The sequence below is a fragment of the Cephus cinctus genome, unplaced genomic scaffold (genome assembly GCF_000341935.2).
Source record: "Cephus cinctus unplaced genomic scaffold, Ccin1 Ccin1_scaffold1231, whole genome shotgun sequence".
Taxonomy (NCBI): domain Eukaryota; kingdom Metazoa; phylum Arthropoda; class Insecta; order Hymenoptera; family Cephidae; genus Cephus; species Cephus cinctus.
The window spans coordinates 64,618-91,799 of NW_014333686.1; the positions used below are offsets into that span (position 1 = coordinate 64,618).

At 46.3% G+C, this 27,182-nt stretch overlaps 1 protein-coding gene and 1 long non-coding RNA gene across 3 annotated transcripts; one reads left to right on the plus strand and one right to left on the minus strand.

Annotated features, from left to right (window-relative positions):
* Nucleotides 1-159: 159 nt before the first annotated feature.
* On the plus strand, nucleotides 160-14,561 carry LOC112495100. 2 transcript variants are annotated; one of them, XR_003061321.1, is made up of 14 exons: nucleotides 160-319; nucleotides 1,728-2,347; nucleotides 2,520-2,795; nucleotides 2,962-3,025; nucleotides 3,606-3,772; nucleotides 4,025-4,207; nucleotides 5,301-5,524; nucleotides 5,608-5,675; nucleotides 6,698-8,727; nucleotides 8,844-9,027; nucleotides 9,252-11,646; nucleotides 11,761-11,872; nucleotides 14,075-14,175; nucleotides 14,425-14,561. It is a non-coding gene; the product is annotated as an uncharacterized LOC112495100 (long non-coding RNA). The 2 variants fall into 2 exon arrangements; XR_003061322.1 differs by lacking the exon at nucleotides 5,608-5,675.
* On the minus strand, nucleotides 14,237-23,892 carry LOC107272690. The gene is made up of 5 exons (XM_015750093.2): nucleotides 22,270-23,892; nucleotides 22,000-22,196; nucleotides 15,677-15,937; nucleotides 14,810-15,042; nucleotides 14,237-14,691 (listed from the first exon to the last, which is right to left on the minus strand). Exons 2-5 carry the CDS (start codon nucleotides 22,184-22,186, stop codon nucleotides 14,386-14,388), a joined length of 987 nt encoding a protein of 328 aa, XP_015605579.1. The 5' UTR covers nucleotides 22,187-22,196; nucleotides 22,270-23,892; the 3' UTR covers nucleotides 14,237-14,385.
* Between the last annotated feature and the right edge of the window lie 3,290 nt (nucleotides 23,893-27,182).

Genomic DNA, 27,182 nt, shown 5'->3' on the forward strand with positions numbered 1-27,182 from the left:
TTAAAAAAAAAAGTTACATCGTAATATCATCATTCAAACTATAATCATTGTCATTATGAATATTACAGTTTCAAATTTGTGAGCGTCGAAAAAACCGTTCTGGATGGCGCATGCGCACTTGATGTTCGACGGTAGCGCCATCTCTCGGAAGAACGAAAATTCAAAGCTAGTTGAAGCCGGTACGCCGTGGTACGTTGCCTGCAGCGTGCATAACCGTCCATGAGGTGCTGCCATATTTGTTTAAAGGAAAACTGAGTTTTTTCATTATCATAGAAAACATGTCATACCACTTACAGGAGGGAATCTGATTGTTTAGAAAGTAAGTTAATAATTTCTTTGTTTTAATCGAAAACTTTATAGACGAACAGCAAACGTGATTAACTGCGTACAATTACGATATACGCTGAGATAAATTTGAATGCTAATTTCGACATTTGACTCTCGGCAAACTATTTCCCTTTATTACTTTAATAATAACGTGATGCGATTCTAAATATTGCTCGAGGTTAACGTGCTAATCCTTTTCGGTTTAAAGCGCTCGCTCTCGTATCTCGTTAAAAAACGTTTCTCCGTTATTATTATGACGGCAAGTAAGGATTCCGCGATAGCGCACGTTGACGCGAATGAGAACCGTTAGTCGTCCGGATCCTGGTCTCTCCCGAGAGAAAAAGATACGATTATTCCAAGTTTTCTCGTCGCAAAGGTATCTAATCTGAAGACGTAACTTTGAATTTGAATGTTGCGAGTCAAAGTAAGATGAAAAGATTTTTAGTGGTTTTATGCCATCGTGACGTAAGCCACCAAGCGATCCTGCTTGTTTTCCTTGAAGAGAGATAAGAGATGATAGCGTCCGTACTTCTTCTACCTATACGACAGACGCTTTAGGGTCGTCGTTGAAAAAGTTAATGGATTTTTTTATTTGCCCTAACGGCTATGCCAAGACGCTAAACGCGTAGGTCTCTCTTCCATCTTCCCAACCTTTTCCACTTTCCTACCTACTCTCCGACGCTCGACGCCATTCCTCTGGGTACGATTGGGAAAGGCGCAAGGTCTTGCGAGGACTTTCAAAAATCCCTTTTTTTTTTCTTTCCTTCTCCGAATCTTACAAACCGTCGCATTCCAAGAGATATTCACTCCCCGAATTTTTCCGCAAGATCGGAGAGGCTGCGGAGAGTTTCGCGAACGGAATATAGGCTCCCTGTGGAATGGCGGATAGGAGCGGCGAGGGGATAGAAGGAGAAAAAAAAGGAATAAAACGGAACAAGGGGATTGGTTGAAAGTTTCTCTTTCTGCAAACGTGCAGGAAGTAAGCGCGTTCCTGATAGACACTCTAGAGAACTTTTTTCTTTTCTCTCCCCTTTTTTTTTCTCGTGTTTATTTTATCCACAGCCCATTTAACTCTCAAATACGCAAGCAATTTTCCTCCCTACATCCGGTGACGTTGCTGGATCCTCAATGCTGTCACCAATTCAGGCGTTCAATGATACCGGTGATACCTACACGGAATACTGTTTGAAATTTTCCTTGGCGAGCAAACAAAAAAAAAGGAAGGAAATGTAGCAGCAGGAAGTCTTCTAAAAGCAATCCGCTCGGATCAGCAGATTAACCCAGTGCGACGAATTCGATCACGAAACGTCCTCATCGAGTCCCCAAGATTACATTTAAAAGCTTCGAGATACGAAATCGACTGTTTATCCTTTTATCCACGTTTTCTTTTCGTTTTACAGATAGACGTCCGACTATGGGGGATCACGTACGCGCTGAGCAGGTACACGGCTGGAGGGACATTCGTGGGACGCGCTAAAACGCAGCTATAAAATAAACGTAAGGCTACGTGCGCCCTGGAAAGACTCCTGGTACCAGCAGCTAAACAAGTCATGAGAGTTGTTGGCCCACTCTGCATGCCGAGGTATCCTGGCACGTGCTATGACTTTCAACCCCTTCCTGAGCATCTTCCACCATCTACCACTTTCCAGAATAAGTATCAAAGAGAGACGAACCTTAGCCAATTTCCTTGGGGATGCTCGCGGTTATCCCGTGGTAAAGGAGACTAGCGAATTGGCAGTAACTGCAGGTGAAAAGTTTTTCTATCCTTTTTGCCCTCGATTAGGTATAAAAAGATCATACGGACTTACAGCGTCGTGGCGTCATATTCTTCGGAGGAGTATAAAAATTCCACTTGGCCGTCTCGTTAAAGCGAGATGCTTTACGGCGTCTTGGCTGAATGCTATGCTGGGCTTCTACTTCATCCACTCTCCAGGGAAACACATGGTTGGCACTTCCCCTTCTGTACCTAAAAGACTAGGGAGGTTTTAGGGCAAGTGTGACGGCGCTTTAAACATTAAACGTCGGTACATCAGCGCATAAAGCGGTCCGGGCCCGTTTTACAGGCCAGTAGGTAGATATGAACTGCCGCCTATCTAGGTGCATAATAGTTCATCCTCTACGTTGGGGATGATCTTCCTTCGTCATATAGCTCTGCGTTAAATTAACGAAACTTTACTCTCAAATTTTGACAGCCACTGAAGAGGACGAAGGAGGAGAGAACCTTCATTAGCCCGGATCAACTAGTTCGGGTTTGGTTGCTTTGCCAAGAGCACACACGTTCTGGCTACAGGAGGGAAACTCGAGTTTTAATCAGCGGCTCGGATTTCGAAGACGACGCGTCGCCTGGAATCCCCTACCCATCAGATATGTACCGGTAGTATCCTAGGAAGTGTCGTGGCTCAGTCGTTATATCCCTGACGAAGGTACTCCAGCACTCATCCTTGGCCAATGTTTGCATATACTTTTAGGTAAATGATCGCTTAACGTCCGCCCTGTATTCTTCTTTGTTAATTTGACGAGGAGTCAGGACCCGTGTTTGCGCTTATTAATTTAGCAGGAGGCGTTGCTCCTTAATACCGTTAAAATTCTGTATAAATATCCGCCTGGCGAAATTTTACTCAGTTTCTCTTTCAGATGCTCGAGCACGGGGAACAGAGAGAGATACAGATGAAAAGGGTGAAAGGGGCCAGCAGCGGAGGTACTTACGGGTCATTTATTTCGATTGTCAGAAAAGGGTGCTAAGCCTCACGGAGAAGTCCCTTTGTTTGTTTTGCGTTTATCATCAGCCAGTTGGCAATTCCCGTTCGCGTTTGCCAGCAGTGACTTTTTAGGCTATCCAACAAACTCATCTAAGCTGATTTCAGAAAATTTTCTCACAGTCACCCGTTAGATTGCGACTCTGCTCGTCGTGCCGGATTCAACTGTACTTTCCTATTGCATATCTGACCATATACACTTTACGTCCAACGTACGTACATACGTGGCGTCCCTCTAATCAAAGCCCAGACTGATTATGTTAGCCCTAGTTAATATTCATTCTACGGTCTATATAATTTTTTCTTCTCGTTTAGTTACCACGCCCTTACCCCTTCTCTCGTGTCCATCCCCTCCCTTTATCAACGCCCGTTACATGCCCTCGTAACACGTGTTCGTTCATCCTTAGATTATGGCATTTAATTTATTAATATCGCATAACGACCCATTTAATTATACATGAGCTGTAACGTTTAAATTTTATATTACGAGAATATTCCACTTATCTTTTTTTATTTTCTCAGGTCACCCTGGCAACCGACGACAAATTGCCAGTGGTCCGTGTCAGCAAAAGGAGTCACAGCTTTACCTTGGAATGAATTCCTCGACAAATTACTTGCAGACGTTAACGAATGTGGAATCAATCGGACCGGGTGTACCAATCGGAAAGCAGCGAAGAAGCTTGATTCGCGTAAGCCGAAAAACTTGCTTCCTGTTAAGAAAATTAGTCTCGAATCTGGAAAGAAGGATCCGGCGCCGTTCCGCGTGTACTCCAAGTGTACCTGTTAGCTTTTCAAAAGTTTGGCAAACTTCCTAACGAGCCGTCGTGGACGTTCACACCTTGCCCCTTTCTCTTGGTTCGCGTTTATTCGTTCTCATCCGTTTTCTTTTTTGTCAATTGGCCTGAATTTTCATAGCTTGACTCATTCGAACTTTCTTCCAGATCGAGTCGCCAACCAGTCTGTAACCACGTGTGAAATTTTGCCTTGTGTAATTATGCACGTGTCCGTGCATATCGTGCCATTAAGTGGCAGCATAATAAAACAACTACTCCAATCTCAATGCGCGTGGGTGGCGACCTCTACTAATGGGGTAGAAAATGGAAATGGTCACGCGTAACCACACAGTATGTATTTCCACCCTCTGTCTAATGGAAGGTGTAGGTATCCATAAATGTACGCTGTATTCGATATCGCGTAACTGTACGTCCTTGCTGTATACTGTATACGCATTTATTTATCATTTCTTTCCTATCAGCTCGTTAGCCACGTTGTTAACGAAGTCACTGTTGCTGCATAAAAGCCACAATTTTCTTATGGGTCGCCAGTCCTATGTCCAAGCGCCAAGTGGCAATGCTGCTTTAGACAGCAGAACTGAAATCGCAAGGTAATACATGTGGTACAGTCAAAGTGTGTGATACCTCCTGGATGTTAGATGAAATCGAATAGCTACAGGACGCGAAGTCCCGTAGAACAGTACCCTAGGGATTTGTTGGCTAGGGTGGATTTAGTTTGCGGCCAAGATAGAGATAGATAGAGAGAGAGGGAGGATAAGAAGAGAATAGGGAGAAGAATTTCTCGATGATTCACTCCTCTCCTCTTCTTCTCCTCTCCTATATTTTCTCCCCCGGGTAATATAGCGCCGATCGAGTTTCTTCGGCTCTTATACAACGTCAGGACTTTTGATCAGGTTCCCTTCTTCTATTTTAGCGTTATTTTCCACTATTCTTTTCTATATCCATTCTATAGATATACCACATTTCATTGCGCTTGTATTTCTCTCTGTTGTTTCTTTAGTCTGTCCCTCCAGATCCTCTAGTCCTTTCGCGCTAGCCCGAAAAACGAATCTGGTTAATGCTCTTAGAAATATTTTCTGATATTCTACAAATCATCCAATACGATTCTTCTGTTTGGATACCCTTTCTCTACCGTCGCCAACTTGTAATCAATTAACCACCGACCCTTCGGTGGCGATTGGATCTCCCTTTTTCCTCGAATAATGGTAAAAGTACCTAATCCTTCCATTACTCTCTGTGGTTAGCTCCTAATCGAATTAACGTTTACTCAACCCGAAGATTAGATTTGTACAGAGTAAAGAAAAGTTTGGAGATATTGTTTATCTTAGGATTCTCAATACTCGTGCTTAATGCCGAATGTCATGTGAAATATTGTTAATCCGTATTCTTTATGAAATTGTACTTTCTGTATTTTATTTTCTAGAACCTCAGTCTGTGCGCCAGCGAAGTCGACATATCAAGGGGATAACCGTGCCTCGGCAAGGATTTGACATAATCTGACGTGAGATATTGCGTTTGGTATAGGGAGGCTCGTTTCTATGCGAATCGTTTGACTGCAGGAAGATGGATCTATTGGGTCGCAGTACTTTACGGCTCCGGATCCTTTCCGTACACTGACGATCGCCAGGATAACACAGAAGGACCACGGTATGCTCTCTTCTCTCTTTATACACCCTTGACATACAGGCTATTTGCTTTCTCTCAATTTTTCATAAGCCTTTGTTCCTCAGTCCACTTGGCCCTCGTCACGTCACTTCGATGTCCTGGACGTATTTAGACATTTGGACAGTTCACCCAGGTACACAAGGATTTCGACAAGTATGTAGGTGGATGACCCGTGCGAATGAGTACGCTAGATGCACACTGGGTATAGGAAATACTAGTAGAAAGACACAGGGGTTGGATACATTGGGTAATATCGATCTGTCAATAATCATGGATATGTACAGAACGAGGGGTGTATATTATTTTTTCATCCCCAGGGTACAATCCTTATCCCTTATTCAAGGGTTCATATATGCATTTGATTTGGGAATTGAACCGGATGCTGGAGTAGCCAGGAGATACTTTGGCGTTACAATTAAAAAAAAAAGTCCAGTCTCAAAGTCGCTGGGGATACAGAATGTCCTGGGCTCGATATCTCCAGATAAAGCTTGAGTATGTTTCATATGTCACGTTGAATTTTCGGAGGGGTTTCTAAGGCAGGAAGTACCGATGATGACTTATGGGAGATTCGCGTGGGCTGGGACCTGGGGTTGCGCGCGGGATCACGGGGTGCAATTAAGCAGGAAGTGGCCGGTGACCAGGAAGGCAACCAGGGTGGGCAAGGAACGACGCTGTTCCGTATGGCAGAGCGTGTGTAATTTCCCAGCTAATTTATTTTGCCATCTGGCAGTCCGATCGGGCGTCCCTTGTGAAAAATCGATTGGCCGTCCCGGCGTGACTCCGATACGGACGCGGCAGGACGCACCGCCACTGGATGCCGTCGTACTGAATGCCACCCCTGGCTCACTGGTTAGTTCACTCCAAGCCTTGTAGAACCGTAGAACCGTGTGGCGCTTCGATGGGTTCAGGATCCTCTGGGAGTTTCGATGCAAGCACGTTTGACGTTTTCCCCTTTCCCGTTACCGACGTCCCACCAATCCCTAGGGATTACCTTGACTCGCATATACACACCCTCGCGTATACGTTTTCATATATATCCACGTATCTCCCCTGGATACAGCTTTCTCTGGCTGTTTAACGCTTCCACTGCATCCCGATACTCGCGCCTCTCTTTTTCTCTCCATTCTCTCATACTCTATTGTATTATATTTCTAGGGCGCCGATGCAGGATACCGAGTGAAGCATGGCGAGACGAGGAGGAAGAAGAGGAGAAAAGGAAAGAAGAAAAAAGGAAAAGTACTGTCATCGACTCGCGGAAGGCATTTATCGGCGCGTCGAATCGACGTGCCAGATTCGATTTGCTCATCGAAATTTCATAATAGTCTACTTGCGTGCCGAAGCCCTCAACCGGAGGAGGACTCGAGGATAGGAATATACACCACCCTTCCCGGAGTCTCCAGATCGATGTCGAGCACCTTAACGGTCCTTCTATACCTATCCGGCCATCGCCTCTTCTACTTCCTCTTCTCTATTTCCAGCCTTCCACATCTTCGCCATCTCCAGACTCTCTGGCTTCGTCGTGTAGCACAGGCTGTCCTCCTTACTCCTTGGATATCTTCTCAACCGCCCTTGCTCAACTCTTATTCTCAACCCTGGCCCCCGCCATCCTTCTGCGGCTCTCAGCAGGTTCAATCGTCTACGGGGTGTCTTGATACCCATTTGACCAATACACTTCCGCTTTGACTTTGCTTGGAAATTTCATATTCTTTTCACACTACAGAATAGTGTATCTATTGGCATTCAATATTCGAATACTAATTAGCGTCTTGAATTCATTTTTGACATTTGATTAGACAATCAGCAGCCACTGTCGCCATTCTGCCGATGTGGGTCTTAACGAGATAGAGAAGAATGCTTTGAAGTAGATAACGAGGAATGGGAGTTGGAATTCTTTTGTGAGAATTATGGAATTGATTCAGGTTTGAAAACAGTCTCCAGACACCACCCGGTATAGAGGAGCGCTTGGTGCAAATAGACGAGAGGGGATAGTTGGTAGGTACGAGGAAGTATAAGGTGCCTTCACCTCTGAAACCCAGTGGAGCGGACATGCGATAAGGGCCCCCAACCCCAACTGGCACCCTGCTGGAGTGCAAGAGAGAAAGAGAGGGAGAGAGAGAGAGGAAAGGCCGAAGCGTCTAAAGGGTGATCGGCGTCTCAAGGCAGACCTCAAGGAGCTCCGCAATTTATTCCGATATTTAGAGCAGGCTCGAATTAACCCCAAGATGGGGGTGTCTGTCTCCTTTCTCCAACTTCGCTCCGGTTCCACTCCTTCGACTCTTTACTTCTCTTCATCCAGGATTACCTCACCCAGCACTTTCTCTCCTCTTTCAATAGCTCCGGGCACCTTCGCACCCTTATGTGCTTTGCCCTCTTTCACCCTTACTTCACCTCGTTTCTCACTTTTCACTCTTGCTCGATGCTCTTTTCCATAAATCTGGCTCCGTACACAACCCTTGAATATTCAGCAACCAACTGGTTAGTCTACTAGTTCATTGCTGACTCTACGATCAATGATCCTAATTAATTTTCTCATAGCTTAGGCATTTCCGGTATGGCTGCGTCCGGTTCTTCAAGAAAGATCCGAATATCAGAGTCCTTGAGGTCTCCTTGTGCGGGACATGTCTCTGAAGTTCGATTTCTTCGGGCGCACTCTCCTCCCTTACCTAGGGATCGCTTAGGGGTTGTTCCTGATCTGGTAGCTTCTGTAAGACAAGTCCGGCGCTTTAGGGGCTGGAGGATATGCTCGAGGATCCTCGTCCTGGTGGATCTGATTCCGTCGTAGGGTAACCTCAGCCAAGTTGCAAGGGATGACTGGCGCTAGCCGTATATAAGGGTAGTTTGCCGAGGAGTGGAGGTTGCTACGACCAGCTCGCGGTTCCTCATGGTACAGTTGCCCGTGTCGTTGATCTAGAGCCTGCAAGGGATATGAATACCGGCACGGTAGAACGCTGACTTATTTATTTATATCGGGTCGGTAAATCTCAGCGGCGTTTAACCGTCGTCTTTCACGATTTCTTTTTTTCTTCCTTCCCTTATTCTTCACTTCCGGCATCTACCGTTATCCTCATCATCTACCTTCCTCTCATTCTTCTTCTCCCGTTCGTCCCCGCCGACTCCACTTGGAACTGCCCGAAGCACGAGCGGCGCTCAAGCGAGCAACCAGACCCAGCAGAGGAGGCACACTGGTACGCCCCAGGGGCTGAAAATCTCATTCAGGAATAGGATAGTCAAAAGGAATGAGTCGAGTGAGCGTCCTGGGATTCTCGTGTTCCATCAATGTAAGAAAATTCTTTGCATTCAGGAAGGCCCTCGGAATCCAAGCGGATGAAGGGCTGTACCATTATCCTGTAAGTCAAACACCTGCCAACCCCTCGGAGGCACATCCTACCATCTCCGAGAAGGATCCAGGTAATGATCCCAGGACAATATGATCAAGAACGAAGGAGGAAGTCGAAGGAAAGATATTTATTGCCCAAGGCACCAGGGTACGTCACTTCCTTAACCGCTTGTACATACTTTACTAGAGATAAGACCTATCTGTTTCTCTACCCTTACACCTGATTATCTTATGCCGTTCCGTCCCTTCCTTCTTACTACACACTTTTCATCATTCACATTCAAAATTGTACAGTTCATCCACTTTCTCACGTGGTACTTACCAATGAACTTATCAGATCCAGGGGATGTAAAAAGATTTTTGTTATTTCAGAAAATGAAGCGACTATCGCCTCTCTTCCTGAGATCGAAGATACCCCTGATGCTGGGCACGATACTCGTGATGCTCTCTTGACTCCTCGGCCTTCGCCCTAGACATATATACGTCTACCGCATATCCCGGAGGCTGTAGGAAACAGCAAGAGGAGAAAACAAACCCCTCCGGGACAGGAGTTCCTCCAGATAGACACCCTCTGCGATGCTGCCAGGATGTGTCTCGCAACCCGTACGAGATCACGACCTTTTACTGCCTTTGGCTTTTACTTTATTTTTTATCTCTTTACTATTCCTTCCTCCTCCCTGGCTTTTCGCCTCCCTAAACCATCACATTGGAAGCATCCTGATTTCACATCAGCCTTTACTCCCATCACGTCACTTTCTGCCTTTCTTTTTTTATCTCCTCGCCTTTTTGTTCCATCTAACCCAATATCGATGCCTGTCGCCCGTGTAATTCCTTCGTACCGCAGGATACGTTGGAACCTTATCTGCTTATAGCTTTCCATTACTATGTAATATCGCGAAAAGGGGTGAAAGAATTTGTAGATATTTTTTATACACTACGCGTTAACGTGGATCTTATATTAAAGGTAAACATCTCGGACGGATTTGTTTTCACGAAGAGGGAAGAAGGTCTGAGATTTTGGATTTTTGTATGCTTAACGTGAGTGCGAGAGAGACGGTCCCATTGGTACTTTCATGCGCGAGAGTGAGACATATATATACAGTCGACGAAATTGCGGATAGATACCTTTACAAAGTTATGGCCGTTCAAAGATGCATCCGTAGCGGATCCAATTCGCGGAAGGGTATCTATTCTAGAATTTCAGATCGACGGTATGTCTGTCCTTCTCTTTCACGCGTAAACGCACATAGGAGCCTCTCTCTCGCACTCACGACGGATATGGAAAATTGCAAAATCTTAAAGGGGTACCCTCGGGATCCTTTCCGTCTCTCTTCCTGTATATACCTTTGCTCCGTATAACTGTACTTGGACGTATGTGCCTATGCGTGCTTTTTTTATTATTTATCTTTTCTTGAAACGGCTTGTCGTGAATATTATCAAGGATCTCGAAATATCTCAATAGAGTAAAATCCAATCCTACATAGACTCGTTTATCTTGGAAAATAGGTAATCTTCCACGTTAATCGGAAATTTTCTTGTAGCTAAACGGCTTCTGAAATCGAAGATCTCATTCCCGGGAGCGTGATGATATGGGATATACCTACGACTATATATACAGATGGGGTATTTATTGGATGAGATGGGGGGGAAAAAAAGTTTGCGGAGATTCGTGTTTTTCTTTGCCCGACTCTATCCGGGTTAAAGGAAACGATGGGAGAATCACGTAGAGGATGTTAAAGAGAGCGAAAGGGAATGGTGAGGATGCGGATGCGGCTTTACGAGCTGGAGCAAAAGACGCTTTTCAAGAAAATCTTTGGTCTACGATCGAACGCGTCTGTCTTTTCCTGGACCCACTGAGATGCTGAGAGAGGACCAGAGTGGAGAAACGTTTGCTAAGATAATCGGCAAGGAATGGGAAGCAAGGAAGGATCAGGCGATTGGAGGAGGAAAGCTGGCAGATTGTGCCGCAAGGGAAGTCACAATGATAAAATAACTATAAAATTACATTTTACGGGACCGAGACGGTTTATTGGTAGAATGTTTAACCCTGAGTTTATTTTATTCTTCCAGGATGAAGATTCTGCATGGGGTAACGGGACTTTAAGGAATCTTGGTCTCCATGTCACGTGATCTCTCCTTTAATTTTACGAGCCTGTTCCTTGCATGGATCTTCCCGTGTTGTACCTGAAAAATTAAAGTAGCCTTACCGTTTTGCAGGAAACTGCTGTTGCGTGCCACGAATCGGAGGAAACAACGATCAGAGCAACGAGACGCATTAACGTGGAGGAAATACGTAACCCCGTGGAAGGAGCTAACGGCGGAGTACGGACAAGGGATGCTGGAGCTGGTGGGTAGCTAAATACAGAGAGATTGGGACAAATTAAGGGAATTATCAGGAGGACGATTAAAGTCGAGGTCTGATTTAAATGGCGGCTGCCTATCTTGTGCTCTTGGAACCCTTGACGATGAGGGAGTCTTAGTTAAGCACCCTTAGAGGAGTCTTCCAGTTTCCGCCATTCAATTCTCGCGAAGTCGTATCCCGAGCAATTCTCAGGAGTAATGGAGCCGTCCGGCTTTCTCTGACGCTCTCCCATTCAGCCCTCTCCCTCGCTCTTGTATAAAGCGTCTTATTATTTCTTGTACTTTACGAAAAGCTCGTAAGTCCTTAGTGGGCGAGATTTGTGTCGGCTGGATGCTGTATGGAGTTTTATATCTCGCAAAGGGATGACGACCCTTGGAATAAGATGTACACAGCGATTGTTATACGGTACGCTCATAATATAAAAAGTCTCGCTTTATTCATGGAGCATTGATCAAGATATTATTTCCATTTTTTCCTACAAATAAATATCATGCCAGTAATTTTTTTCTTTCTCATCAGATCATCGTTTCAACTCGTCAAAGATCTTGGTGCTTCCATAGTCACCTGAAGTTATGGCCTGGCAGGGACACGAGGAGCGCTGAAAACAATTAACTCCGGGTCCCAGGAGATGGTACGTGGATGATTGAGAAGTTCGCGAGGTCGAACTAAGGTCTTAGAAGAAAGGGAGACTGTGGAAGATGAGCCTTCATGAATATATCGATATCCCATTAGAGGGTGCAGCCCATTGCTCTTGCAAGCATCAGGGGGAGACTGTTTAAAGAGAGGCTGGTAGCCAGAAGCACTGGGGTGGTCGTAAGAGTAGCTACTCCCTTAGGATGAGAGAGAGAGAGAGAGAGAGAGAGAGAGAGAGAGAGAGAGAGACAAAGAGACAGAGATATGCTAGGAGAAGCAGAATGTGAAAGGTATGGCGTATCGAGAACTCGAGCCGTGAAGTGTCGCCCTAATCCCAGCATTAATGCCAAGGCAGGCAGCCCGGATCCACTTGGTTCTTCTAAATGCAGAATACGTAGAACGTAACCTAGGGAACAGGGTGAACCTAAAGGATCTATAGTAGCTGGTAAAACGATAACATTTTCCAAGCCCTCCACCGTACCTAGTAGCCAAGTAGTTACAGCTGTTTCAAGGACAGGCATTTACCTCTTACCGTCTAGCCATACAGATAGGATTTACCTGTCCGTTTTTTGAATCTTCCTTTTGCCAATTTTTGTCCTGCCTTCCCCACCTGGGTTAAACATAAAATTCTCCCCTGTGTTAATTAACGAACGAACGATCGAACGAACTTACCCCTAGGGTCTGTCCGTTCCCCCTTACCGTATAGGTTGAATGGAATCAAGGGATAGGTCAGTCCCGTCAAATTACTACCTCCGTCATACGCACAGCATCTCCTCACCTTCCGAACAGACAACCCCTCGCGCTACTATCAATCATCCAAATGGTCCTGCGGCTTTATTACAGGAAGGGAGATTGCTGTTACAAACCCTTGTGATATTCCACCTGGTCCGACCAGTGCTGTCATCTCTATATTGGATAGCGTTCGTGTAACGCGTAGTCAGACCTAAGCCATGCAATTGTCCAGTAGTCAATCGCGTACGCAGAGTGTAGAAATAACTAGTACTAATTGCAATGTAAGGTAATTCCCATAGAACGCATTAGGATCTTTGTAAGAGAAAATTTATGTCTACTATATAAAAGGTAAACATACAATTTATCGGGGCCAAGTTAAGACGCTCACCTGTTACACGCCTCTCGGATGGTATCAGGAAGCCCGAGGTATATTTATTTGGTGCATTGTTATTAAAAGTGGCGCCCGGAGGGTGGAGGGCTGGAAAATGGATCCAGGTTTCCTTCTACCTTAATAACCAGAACCTACAGCCGTTGTAAAGTAGGGAGAGTAGCTATACCGTCTCAACGGAATATCTCTATGTATTAATACTGTAGACCGGACTGCTATATGTAGGCATATGTATACTCTGTTAGCAGCGTATACAGACTTAGCATACAAGGAATCTAGAGTTTCAATAGGGGATGCAGTCGCATGCTGGTGCATAAGGAGGATGAGTTTAAGTGGTGTAATGTCTCTGTACTGGTAGCTGGGAGTATAGTCATTCCAAGAGTGTCCCAGTAAAGCAGCTAACTAGCAGAGTGTTCTCTATTACTGCGAGACGACGCCATCGTCTTTAAGGGGTTGTTTAGTCCGACTCAAAGACTCACCGTCCCTCTACCAGCCACTACCACACGTAATGCCAACCTCTTTTTTTTTCTTTGACTGATAGCGAAGCATCCTCTCTTGAATTCGCGAGTTTTCTTCTTATCCCGTGTATTCGGAACACGTACTCCTCTTCTTCACGGCTTCGTCGATTATTGTCTCTCCTTTTTCTCTCTCTCTTCGCTTCCTGAGGAACACCACCCTTAACTGTCTATACTTTCTGCTTTTAATTCTCTAGCGCATACACCCACTCTAGCATTCTGTGTTGCTATATCTATGTGGACAGCGCATCCTTTAAATCCTATCTGAGCCACGCGGATACGTGGTTCTAATGGACATCCGTTATATTACTTTGTGTCCACTATGGATATACCTATGGTAGGCGAACAGAGTAATGCTGTGTAAATGCTTGGACAGAGAATGCAGGGTGTATGAAGAGTTGTGTAGTGCGAGTGGATCAACCTGAATTATTTTGAATTTCCTGAAAGTGTGTATGCAGAGTCTTAAGCATGGTACGTGATAGATAATCAGGATAAAAGCTAGAGAATTTATTTGATATGGAATTAACGTTGGGGTTGGAGATTAAGTGTTCGTTTTTTTTTTCAGGTTTCCAGAATCCCCAGAAAAAAATATCTGGTATTTCATAATACGGATGAAAAAATCGTCGATAGATATATACTGAATGCATTGGGATACGAAGCCGAATGGTGAGTTTTCATAATGCTCCTCCAGTTTAAAGCAGAGGTATTTAACTGTATTACACGTATATACAGAGAGAGATTCACGTTTATTTGGTAGTCACAATTCTACTCGAATGATACACTATGTACAAGGCTGTATGAGCACAGAACTTAAATTTTATATGGTATTGCTTTCTTGTCAACCGTTGATATACGTGACGTGTAAATAATTGGTATTTACGCGATTATCAGATAATAAAAAAATATTTCCAACAGCTGAATGGTGCAAGCAAGGACAGCCGATCCGGATCTTGGTGGTTCCTGAGCAAGCCTCTGATTGCTGGCTGACAGAGTGGCGCTGACGTCCGTCGAGAGAGCACGAGCTACGCTTATACCAGGCAGAACGGCCCTGCAGGTCAGAGTGAAACTGCCGCCAGGAAAATGATGACGCTCCAGACGTAGGGACAGTCCCAGTCGAGTGGTGGAGACTAGAATTCCCTCGGGACGCAGGTCAGGAAGGTTCCTCGTAAGGCTGGAACTCACCTGACGACGAAACAGATGGCGGATGAACGTATGGAGGTTAAAGTTTAACGGCGAATACATCAAAGTTCAAGGGTTGACATGGGTGGATTGTCCCCTGAGAGAATTGACTCATCTTTACCTGACGGTCGTTCAAAAGAAATGCCAACTCTGCGAGAGGGTAACTCGGAGCAGAGGTACACTCCGCCTCGAGGAGTTCACCGACCTCGTAGTTTGGCCTTACACCCTCGAGCACGGGTGGTTTCTTTGGGAGCACCGCCACGCTCATGTTGGCTTCCCTGTAGGCCGTTAAAAAATTAGGGCCCTCGGTTGATACTTCGCACCCATAAGCACCAGCCAGGCTAAATTGTTGACCTGTTGATAGACACAGATAGAGAATAGAAATGCGCTAGATAACAGATTAGAAATAATTTTTAATTCATTTAACGTTATCTGCTTGATAATATGCTACATAGCGTACTACCATGTATACAGGAGTTATTGAGTATATCTATGTATATCGCAAGATACTGTAGAGCATAGGAATTTATGTGCAATATAGTTTACTCGAATTACGAATTGATTTGAAATTGGAAATTGTAGTTAGTGTAATACCAGCGGTAACCAGACTGAGTTCTTTTGGATGCGTCCATTGTATTCTATTTGTGTATTCAAGTATTAGCAGGGGTTAAAGTTGGGATAGATTTCATAAGGTATAACTGATCCCACTTTTTCAGCTGTTTTTTTCTCTTCTTTTTCAATGGTAGGCTAGGTGCGATTCTCCACGTGAGCGTCGATATCAATTGACAATGTCAGTATCAACTCGGACGTCGGGCGTCTCGCGTTTATTTATCCGTCAGTGTATACGCGTGTTCTCTTTGTTTTATCTATAGCTTACAAATGTTATCAGACAAATAAACAATGTAAAATGCATCGAATATGCAGTGCGTGTAGTGTAAATAGTGAAAAGTGTCGTGAACGATTTTCTGACTGAAAAGTGTGAACTAACCATAAAGATCAGACGATCCCAACAGAACCAATTGATAGCTGTCGCTGCGCTTCACGTCCACCTTGATGCCTTCGACTTGAAAGTCACAACCAGGTGGTGATGATCCTGGCATGTACATGAAGAACTCTTTGCCGTCCTTGTACCACTTGACGGAGTAGAGTTCAGCATCCTCCAGGTCGTACTCGCATCTCAGTGTGACTTTGTCGGCGCGTGGATCAGCTACGAGAGGTACCTCGATTCCCAGGAATTTGAGAGCGTCCCCTGGAATCCGGATCGCCAATGATAGACCTCTCCGACGAGGAGGATCACCAGGAGGTGGCAAGAGAGCGCGTCAAGGTAAGACACTCAATTTATTATAACATATATACCGTGTGTAACATATATATCTCTCTTGACTTAACATGTGAATGGGAGATTCTTTCCATGGGTACACGAAGATGAGTATGAGGGTGGAAAGGATGGCGAAGGCTTTTTAAATAATTGTGGGCTTTTCGAAGAGACCCTCTTTCTCTCTTTGTATTTCACTAAGCAGCAGTTAACTACTACACAATGGAGACCCTTTCTCCTTGTCGCTTCTGGTGCACTGGAATGCTCCTGCTGGTTGGCTGTGCCGACGATGATGGTGGCAGCGGTGAACCAGCATCCACTCCTCTGTATAATAATCCTCCTCCCTCATCTACTCCATTCCTGCCTCTCTTACTACTTATTATTCCTCTCTCTTCTGTATGCTCAGACGGGACGGCGTTTCATTACACACGCAGGGGAGCAAGGGGGGCAACTAGGGGCAGCTCCAGCCGGAGCCAATTAAGCCAGCAATTAGTTTAATAATTAGCGGATTAATTAATATGCCTTGGCTACCCGGCGCAAGCCGCTCCCAAGTGGGGACACAATGCGCGGTGCGCCCGCTGTCTAGGAAAACGATATACGGTCTGCTCTGTTATTCCTCTATCTGTCTTCCGAGAGAGACGCAGTGACGGGCAAAGTCTGTGTGTTTGAGAGAGAGAGAGAGAGAGAGAGAGAAAAGATTGCGACAAAATTTGAAACACGACGCTCTCCAAAGACTCACTATACTACTCTCCTTTCTCTCTGTCCCCACTAGTAGAAATTCATTTCGGAAAAGATTGCGACAAAATTTGAAACAGAGAGAGACGCAGTGACGGGCAAAGTCTGTGTGTTTGAGAGAGAGAGAGAGAGAGAGAGAGAAAAGATTGCGACAAAATTTGAAACACGACGCTCTCCAAAGACTCACTATACTACTCTCCTTTCTCTCTGTCCCCACTAGTAGAAATTCATTTCGATAAGATTTAAAATTACCCTCTCATTTCTTTACGATGTCAACCCCCTCAACTTCACGTTCTCCCGCGTACTTCCCGTACCTACACACATTGTACCTCCAAGTACCTATGCTTCATTATACACTTGAATCCCGCAAGCGCACTTGACCGAATGCACGACAAAGCAATGTATCGTTTAACGTGCATAGCATAATCGTTTTCATTACCCTTCAATTGACGTCAGCAACAAATCATATTGGCAGGTTTACACGCTCGCGATTATTGTGCGAAACTTGAAAATGAATGGAAGAAAAAAAAATGTAAAATTGTTTAAAAACGTATTCTTTTTTATATACACGTCAAAGCGTCAAGCCAGTGTACGTCAAGTGTCGAGTATATTTTGTGGCCGTTACGAGTCCGTTAACCGTTCCTCCCGTTACATCCCTATTGACCCCTTACGCAGAATTGGAAGAAGGTTGTCGGAAAAGTTGTGAGAAGAACTAAGAGTGGCGGGGTCGTTTCTTTTTTTTTTTTCATTCTTTTACAAAGTGCATGTGGGCAGGTCAGGATGTCAAGTGGGATGTTCGTATTCTTCCCTCGGTCGTGAAGGTTGACGCACGATCGCGTCGCCCCGTGTACTACCAGTGGGTTAGCCAGAGGGCGCCACTAGTCCAATGTCGTAAGTGGCTAGCGCGACTGCCAACACAAAGAAACATGCGACTGGAAGAAAGAGTGATAAAGGAAGAACGCAACTCCATTTGCTCTTACCGGGTAGTCGCATTACGTGACACGCGACGTACATATGTGTGCCGCGTCGCGCAATTGCCTGCAATTGACTCTTAATAATAATAACGTCTCCTCTTCTACTTAAACCCGCGCAGTGCATCTACTTGACGTGTCATCATGCCAATGCACAGTAACGTCTACGGCGTCTTACTTGGATACATTCATGAAGGATCCCAAATGAAGTACAAGCATATTCCGGCCCACGGGCCATGAATTAATTATCGACCCACCCCGTTCTTCTACCCTCTCCTCCGTGCGTGCAAGGAATGTCAGCTGCGAACAGATTTCGTCCAACAACACTTCGAGCGCCCGATATGCACGGCCCTGATGATAAAATTTCTATTCCGGTAACTCAGTGTTTTTCTTCTACCTCTCGATCTGATCTTTGAAATTCAATTGACACTACTGGCTTTGCTTCTTGACAAGGTGAAAATCACGTTCACGCGTCTTACGTAACTTTTTCTTTACCTCCGGACTCCCCTGAGACTATCTATCGCGGAGACCCTCGTCTGATTGATCATCGTTCTACTTCTGTTTTACTTGGGACGGGAAATGTTTGTACATGACGTCGCTAGAACATACATTTACTTTCCCACGGTTTTCAATGTTATCGCTGTATAATATTATCAAGCTACATACATGTCCGATCAAACGTACGAAACTACCACGTGCGTACGTCCTACCCACAGAAACCGCAGACTCCGAGTGTCCCGAGTGCCTTTTACGGTCTACCGTCTCTCCTCAAATCTCCGAATTAGGCCGAGGCACGTGCCCGGAATTATCTGTGTCGTCGCGCTAGCCAATTTCGAATCTATTTCGTTGATACCCTTAAATTTATTGGACCATAAACAATAGACCCTGCATGGCGATAGTATCGGTCGTCTTGTAATTTCATATATATACAGACACGTGTCTACCCCAATTTTTCTAATTGGACTAAATATTCAATAATTTTTATAATCATTTTCTATATATTTTAATTCTTCCTTGCAATAGCTTTTTCCGTCTCTCTCTCTCTCTCTGCCTACCTATACCACCGTTCACCTATCTACCTATACGTCTGCCCGTCTATCCAAACTGTCTGCTTCCGTCTGTCTCTCCATCCATCCGTGTTACTCGTGTTGTCTCCACGTTCTCCGTTCGCGTTCTCATCGGCGAGATAATGAAGTCTCTTCGCTCACAGCAGGACGAGCACACAATTAACGTTGTAAGCGCGGATGCTTTGAAAGGACTCGGCCGTGTGGGGAATCCGGTTAATTTCATAATGAAAGCCTTCCGGATTGGCTTCCTCGTCGACGTAGCGACGCGCTTTCCGACAGAGTTATTATTTTACGTAATATTATCGTTTTTACTCTTCGCGTACGTGCCGATAGCCAGCCAACCCTTTTTTTTTTCATTTTCTTCTTCAACCCGTACAAACCGAACAGGGATCTATGGAAATTTGGACTGTCAATCCTGGTCGAACCCATATTGCCCGTTCTTCCCCATTTGATGTCTCATAATTAGGTCCGTGACGTCACTGTATCCCGACGCACGTCAATCGTGGACGCGCGGATGAGATGCCCGATTAGATTTCCGTGGTGCCCCCAATGCGTGCGACAGAGACGGAGATCGGTGGCAGGATTCACTTTTACTACGGACTGTAATCGAGCCTAACGAATCGCTAGGAAACTAACGAGCCTCGAATGGCGCTGCTTGCCCCGGCTTGGCTTTCATTCGTGCGATCGGCTGCAATCGCACTTTTTCTTTTTTTTTTTTTTTGTAAACAAATCCAGGCTAACGAGTGGACCGCCAGATTCATTATTGACGCTGGTGCTTACGACGTCGATAAACACCGTATTATTTGGGGACTCTTGTTGCGCAATTTGTAGATATTTCTTTGGGGCACCGGACTGACCGTGTATATTTGACACGATAGCCGCTTTATACGCTCGCTTTTCACGGCTGACGTCTATTCCAGTGAACTTCGAACTGCGTTACGATAGCACAAAGATAGAGACTGACAAATGGCTAAACGCGCGGTCATAGATGGATGGATGGGGTTTTGGTAGGCTGGTACAGAAACTGCAGAGGGAGATGAAATGTCGCGGGATGGTATTGTTTGAAATGGTTGGCTATAGGCGTATGTATATATATATATATATATATATGGGTATACACGTGTACATTCTACCTGACGTATACGCGGTCTACGTGGCACAGTGGAACGGCCGCATAATGGCCACGCGCAACTGAATGCACGTCCGCCTCCGGGATAATAGCGATCGGTACCCGATCGCAACGGAATGCCTCAATTATGATTCCATTGTTAATTATTACGTTCTCCCGAGCATTGTACGGTTGCCAGGACTAATGGTCGTCTGGTTCTTTTTTTTTTTTTTTTTTTTTTTTTTTTTTTTTTAACGGAATGCCTCAATTATGATTCCATTGTTAATTATTACGTTCTCCCGAGCATTGTACGGTTGCCAGGACTAATGGTCGTCTGGTTCTTTTTTTTTTTTTTTCTTTTTCTTTTTTTTGTTTACCCGTCATTGTTACTCTTGCGTGGTACTTTTTTCTTTTTCACCACGACCCCCCAGTCTTCGCAGTCCCCAGGATATCGCGTTCTGCGTGCATCCCCGTCTCCGTGACCCCAGCGGCGACTTCCGGTCTCTTCTCGGTTCTTCAGGCTGGCTAAGTTCAGTCCCGAACCCGATCTGCACGCGATCTTGTCGAATGGCGATCGATCCTTTTTTTTTTTTTTTTTCGTGAAAGGGGAGTGGGATTCATTCGTTGTACAGTCTGACGAAAAAGTTAACACGAGGACTCCGTGTATTTAACGTATGAAAATATTGTACGGCAGTCTAGACGATAACGTCGCGTTCACGTTAATTCGCGATTCTCGACGTAGCGTTATTTCGCCGGGGCTGAATTTACTAGGAAGATACCGGGATACGGGATCGACGCCGTAGACGTCGTTTATACGGATTACGTCATCGGCGCCGTCGACCCTCGTTTGCATGTATTCCCTTCGCGTCGCGGTGGATGCACGTTACTTGCCAGCTTGTACCTGGAGACGCATCGCGGTTCTGTGGTTTGTCGCGAGAGAGAGAGACGTAGATAAGGGTTGACGTCGCCACGAGTAACGGGCGTCGCTTATCTGAGAACGCGGACGGTCTAACGAGCGTACGACGGGAATGGCAGAGCGACGGCGTAGCCCGAGGACCGGCGAGCGTCCACTGGGCGAAGGAGGGGAAGTGGTGGTGGGATTTGTGGGAGGGATGAAAAAAATGGAGAAGTGAGGGGTTCCTATGAAAAATTGAAAAAATGGTAAAAATTATATATATATATATACATAAATAGACAAAAATTGAAAATTTATCCCACCAACCACCATCGTCATCGGGATTCGAACCCGGATGAGATATTCCTCCCGATCACGGATATTCTAATGGACTCCCTTCTTCCCTCGTCGTCCTTTAACACGACCAAGTAAAACTGCGGTTATTTGCGGTGCACTCGAATCGAATTGGCTGCCGTTTGCATAATCTTCACCTATCGCACCCACGCGAACACGGTTCCCCCATTTCTCCGCTGCACGTCGCCAAATTCCAGTTTTCCCATCCGGCTCTCTACCGTTTCTCACTTTTTTTAACCCGAAATCTCGTATTTCTCCTCGCATCGCGTCCAGGTCCATTACCCTTATTCCCGGCTAACGCGCCGCTTCTATTTTTCGCTTGGCCCACTTCCGGTAACCTCTTTCAAGGACACTGGTACCCATCGCTTCCGGCAGCCTATATCTGCCGATCGCGCTATATTCCCTACCTTCCCTCCTAAACGCCATGGCACGTTTCGATTCGATCCCATCTATCTCGTCTAGTACCAACTATCCTCCCATCTCTCTCGCTGTCCCTATCTCGTTCCTCCTTCGCAGCTATAACTCTTTACGAGGCCATCGGGTCCATCTCCGACGCGAGTTACCGGTAAATTTGTGCGCGATTCGCCAGCCCAGATAGCTCGTGTCCTAAACCAGCGAGAATCACCGAAGGATCCCCCCCTTGGCCGTACACGATTTTCCATCTTCTCCAGGCAAATCTTCGCTGAGGTCGTGCAAAACCTCGAGGCGGCCGGTAAAGTCATTTTCGTTTGTTATCGACACTAGCTGCGAACCTAATCGACGCTCGGTATTATTTTCGTTGACGCATGACGTCACGCGGGGACTCGTGGGTGACGAGCGCGAACGAACGTAGATAGTCTAAGGGATATAGAAGTCTGTTATTATACCTGCTGGCAAATTAACGTGGAAGAGAATGACCTGCAGGACTACGAAGAGGGATGACATTCTTGACAGGGCTGGTCTTACAGTACCGAAGGATGCTGCTGGTCCACCTGATCCAGGGACGTACCACTTGTCACCGGTCGTCCTCCGAGTGTTCATCGCTCGCTTGACATTCGTGTACCAAGTAGACATTCGTCTACCCCTAAAATAACACTTGTTGTAAATTCAATCTCTCTCGGCACTTAACAATTTCTTCACCACCCGATAGATTATACCTCGTTTATGTATTACGGTACTTGGAACTGACTACCCTTGCACGCGGTACCGGTTTATATGTTCTTTCGGGTAGCCGGGCGGTATCGTGCGCTATCAAGTTCTCCGACTCGCCGCGATCGACCGATTTCGCACTTATTAATCTGGACCGATAACGCTTCCTCCTGCTATTCACTCCTCTTGCTCTCGAAAGCCTCGACTACGTATCCACGTCGTTTCCGTTTACTTCGCTGGGTAACGAGTTCAACAGGGTTGTTTTGTTGTAGGGGTAGTTTTTTTTTTATAATTTTTTTTTTATAATTTTTTTTTTTTTCTTTTTTACGGGAGCAATCGGTTTTCGCAAATTTTCTTTTTTCCTCGCTTTTCACGTTTCACTCTCACCCGCTGGTACCGTGACTCGCTGGGCGATGATGACGTCACTTTTTTTTTTTATATCGCAGATCAATTCTTGGCAAAGGGTCCGTCGAAGATGACAAAATCGAAAATTTTTTTTTTTTTTTTTTTTTTTCACATTGCACGCGGTCCTGCGAATTATTGTACGTCTTACTCTCTCGCACTTTATCCACTGGCGTCGCAGATACACTCGTCGGATTCAGACCATGGGATTCTCTCTCTCTCTTCGTCTCTGTTCTTTATCATCTTTTTTCTTTCTCCTTTGTCCCCTTTATCTGCGTCTTGCGTTTGCTCCGCTAATCAGCTTAATTATATCCTCGTGGGCCACCCCCCCCTCCATTCTCACCCCTCCCGACAAGGGGGGCAGTAGGATGCACGATAAGCCTCTAAGTGACACTGTGACTCAAGTTCTCCTCGACCACCCCCTCCCTCCCCCTCGTTAACGAGACGAGTATCTCACTCGCAATCCCCAGTCGAAGCTTCGCTCGCACGAGTTCCGGTTCCTCTCAAGTGCTTCTGTACCTTCGACACTGATAACGAATCGTCGCGATAACGTCCGGCATCTCTGGCTGTAATTCCGTCAGGGAGCGTCGAGACGCGATAGAGAATCTGGACGTGCGATCGACCTATGGCGATTTAAAGATCTTAATGAAAAAAATCTCCGACCCCCTCCGCGCCCCGTACCTCGTGAATACCAAACGCGCTTCCTGTCCACCCTCGAAATTCGAACATCCGGTAGATCGGACGGTGTTAAAGAATTTTGGTAAAAAACGAAAAAAGTACTTTGGCGGGAGTTTTCCTATTTTTTTTGAATATTTTTTCTTTTTTCAATATTTTCTTTTCCCTACGTCCGCTACACACTCTTTCGAAAAAGTTTGTCAAAACTTTTTCAAACGTCCCGCCGTTTTCATCCCGACCGCACTGACCGAAACTTTACTCGCTACTCGGTCGCGTCTCTTGTAGTCCGCCCGTAGCGGTTGTTTGGTTTAGTTTTATTTTTTTTTATTTTCCGCTTTGTTTTCGATACGAAAGTCCGTACGATCGAACAAACTGAGCACGCTGATTTTACTTTTTTTATAATCCCCGCGCGACAACGCGACACTGCGATGCCACCGTGCGGTTTGGCACGAGTCTATGCTCCTGTTGCGAGAACAGTTGGCAGTTGACAGAATGAAAAGGGGTTCCGTCCTGGGTGCTTGGGATAACGTGCTAGCGGCGGCGGGACAGTGCCACTCCCACTGGCGCATGCTCTCGCCTTCTTTGGACGATCGTGTTCCCTTTCTCTTTTCCTTTCCACGCTCCCTCTCTCTCTCTCTCTCGCTCGCACTCGCACACAGACGGACACCCTCTCCGTATCTCTCTTTGGCAGCAGCGCCTACCATCAGGAGCGCACGGTGGCTGTAGACACTGTATCACGTTCCTGCTACCAAAACGCACACAAGTATCCCCTCGTGTAATCATGGGGGGTGAGTTGTGAGAGAGAGAGAGAGGGGGGGAGGGGGGGGAGCAATGTTGCTGATGGTGGGGACCATAAAGCAATTAATTGAAGTAATAAGCAACCAGGGAGTAACTTTTATGCTTTGCGTCCATTTCTGTCTTCCCTTCTCTCTTTATCTCTTCTTCCCATGAGCCCCTCTCGCCGTCCCTCTTCCACCCGTCTAACTCGTTACTCCCTGCTAGTTACTTTCTGACGCTTCTTCAAGTCGAGCCAAAGATGAAGTGCATAATTCATTCGTCGCTCCTGATTAACCGCCGTCAAATCCCCTGGCGGTAGATTCGCGAAGCTTCCAAAGTTATTCATCTCTCTCTCTCTCTCTCTCTCTCTCCCTATATATATATGTGTTTCGCATGTACCTTTGTCTCTGTATCCATTTCCTCGTCTCGGTATGACGCCGGGCGCAGCTGTGTGCTGGGTCTGGGTTGGTTAACGCGTGTCAAAGAGCACCTTCGCTATGTGCATTATGTATGCGAAAAGAAAGTTTACCGGGAAAGGAGACGCGTCATGGGAATAGGAAAGCGGTACCGCCGGAAGTACGTTTCTTAAGTGGTCCAGTGGGAGGAGGGAAGAGAGAGAATCGGCTAACGATAAGATGTCGGATAAGGGCGAGAGCGAGCCGTTACGGTCTTCTTGGCGGATTCTCATGGGTAATGCGGACGCGATATTCGAGACTGAGGATAAGGGTGGAAAGGAAAGGCGGTAAATATGGTTAAGGGTGGTAAAAGTGGTAGGCCGAGGACAGAGTGAGAGAGACTGACGTATACGTAGACGCCATAGGTATAAGGTTGTACGTGGACGGGAGTGGGTGGAAGGGGGGAGGGGGGCGAAAGGCTCGAAAGAAAGTCTGAACGGATTAACCCCCTTTCACCCTTAACGTACTTAACTTTGCGCATCTCCCGTCTCGTCTCTGTCTCTCTCGGTCGCTATATCGATATAATGGCAAAAATTAAAGACATAATGGCCGACCACTTTGCGAGAAGGTTGGAGTGAAATATTTTTTTTTTTTTTTTTTTTTTTCCCCCGGGAATGCGGCCGCGATAAGGGCGCCCTCCCACCAGAACGGCGGTTACCTCCGGAAGCTACTACGTGGCGAAAGTAAGGAGTCCGATGCCGGAGGTCGCGGTTGTCGCTCGTAAGGACGGCTTAACGTCGCCTGAGAGGGCCATTCGTCTCGGCGACTCATCTCCACCCATTGCGACTCTCATTTACTATCCTCTTACGACTTACGTCGTCCCGGTGACTCGCCGGCGAATTCGATCCCACCCGGGGACTCCCCTTTTTACTTTTTACCGGCTGAACGGGCCGGGGGGGTCCTCTTCTTCACATCCTATATGCTCCTTGGCGGACCAACGGTGCCGTTGGTACGGTTACCCGGACTGGGTCCTCCTTTGGCGTAAGGTCAGTCCAGACAGCAACCCCTGACGCCTCTTACCTCTTGGGGTAGCGGCATGGGGGTGGCGAGGGGCACAAGAGGGTTAAAGGCCAAGCGGGAGACTTCCCTCGCACTAATGGACCGCGTGCGGTAGGCCGGAATTATGTCGACCCTAAAGGGGCTCGACGAGTCCACAAGTCCATCCAGACGCCATGCGGATCGCACGGGAAGTGAATCCCGGTCTCCAACCCTTATTATCGTCCTATGATGGTGAAAGTTGGTCCGGGGTAGTACTTTCTTTAAAATCCACTGGAATTATGCCGACTTGCCTGGTTTTATCCGGACAGTTATATGTGTATGTATACAATATTTTTTCTCTTTCTCTCTTCAAACAGCGCTCTTCTTATTCTTCCTTTTATACTCGCCTTCGTTTTCTATTACTCTGGGAACTTTGTCGAGCGGATTTGGAATTCTCGAAGAATTTCGTTTAGTCGACGTGGGAGCCACGGAGAGAAATGTCAAACGTTCCGATACACCGTTTGGTACGACTTTGAATTCCAACCGTCGCGGAGCTTCGCACGAAACTCGACGGTGGCGCTGCTTGTTCAAGATTGGCATCGACTATCGAGACAACGGTGGCGCCACTGTTTTCCACGGCCTACGCGCTAGCCGATTCTTGTAAGCCAACGAATATTTGCCCGGGGATAGTTATAGGTAAATTGGACGTGACGGTAGCCACAGCAGTGTACATGTAAACCGTGTATTAGGTCTAGGGAAGTTGTATGGGGGATGGCGAGCACGTTCCGCTCGGAGTTTAAGGCCGTGGGGAAGGGGGCCTTTATGCGTTCGTATACACGACGTGACGTGGGTGGCGGGGCGAGGGGAGGGAGCGATGGTTATTGAATTATTAATTAAGCCGGTTAATTAATAAACGATAGGCTACAGGCCCGGCAGCCAGCCAGCCAGCCTGCCGTCATCGGTAAGCCAACCGTATAACCCTACCGTGAACAACATGACGTTGGACTATTTGAGGCTGCGACCCTCCCTTCGGGGTATTTATTGTCGAAAATTTGCTTTTTCGTAAAATCAACCCCCCCCCCACGTCTTCGCCGCTTGACGATTGGTCTCTCCACCCTTGATGTTAGATATACGACTACCTGCCACCTCGACCACCCCCTTTTGCGCCACCTCTCCCACCCTCTGTCCATCCCGTATCAAATCGATCGTTTCTAATCGTTGAGGCTCAACCTCACGAGCCAGGGCCTGAATTTTACCCCGGTTCGGGAGAAGAGTGTGAAAGTTCGCCGAGGGGCTGTTTTATCGCCATCCTTCAACCCCCATTAATCATTCTTTCGTATCAAGCAAACGAGGCCCGAGGAAGCCTTGACTCTGGGTTCCGTCTCCTTTCGCCCTTCTTTCGCCGCCGACACCCTCCGACCCCTGCGAGCAACGACGCTCAAGAAGACCCCTGAGACGCCTGGCTGGCATCCCTTGAAGAGAAGACACGCACAGTATGGCGTGTCTTTCACAAGATACAGAAATATACCCAGCATCCCCCTGAAATATCACTAGAGAGACGATATACAGCAATCAGCCGGCTTACGTGTAAGGGGGTAGCTACCCTTGCGCATTTTTTTTTTTTTTTTTTTTTT

Excerpts from the sequence above, each read along its gene's own strand:
- LOC107272690 (XM_015750093.2), bottom strand. The coding sequence starts at position 22,186 with ATGTCTACTTGGTACACGAATGTCAAGCGAGCGATGAACACTCGGAGG. Across the intron at positions 15,938-21,999 it reads CCACGTTAATTTGCCAGCAG|GGGACGCTCTCAAATTCCTG; the intron begins GTATAATAACAG and ends TCCGGATTCCAG. Across the intron at positions 14,692-14,809 it reads TTCTTTTGAACGACCGTCAG|GTGAGTTCCAGCCTTACGAG; the intron begins GTAAAGATGAGT and ends TTTCGTCGTCAG.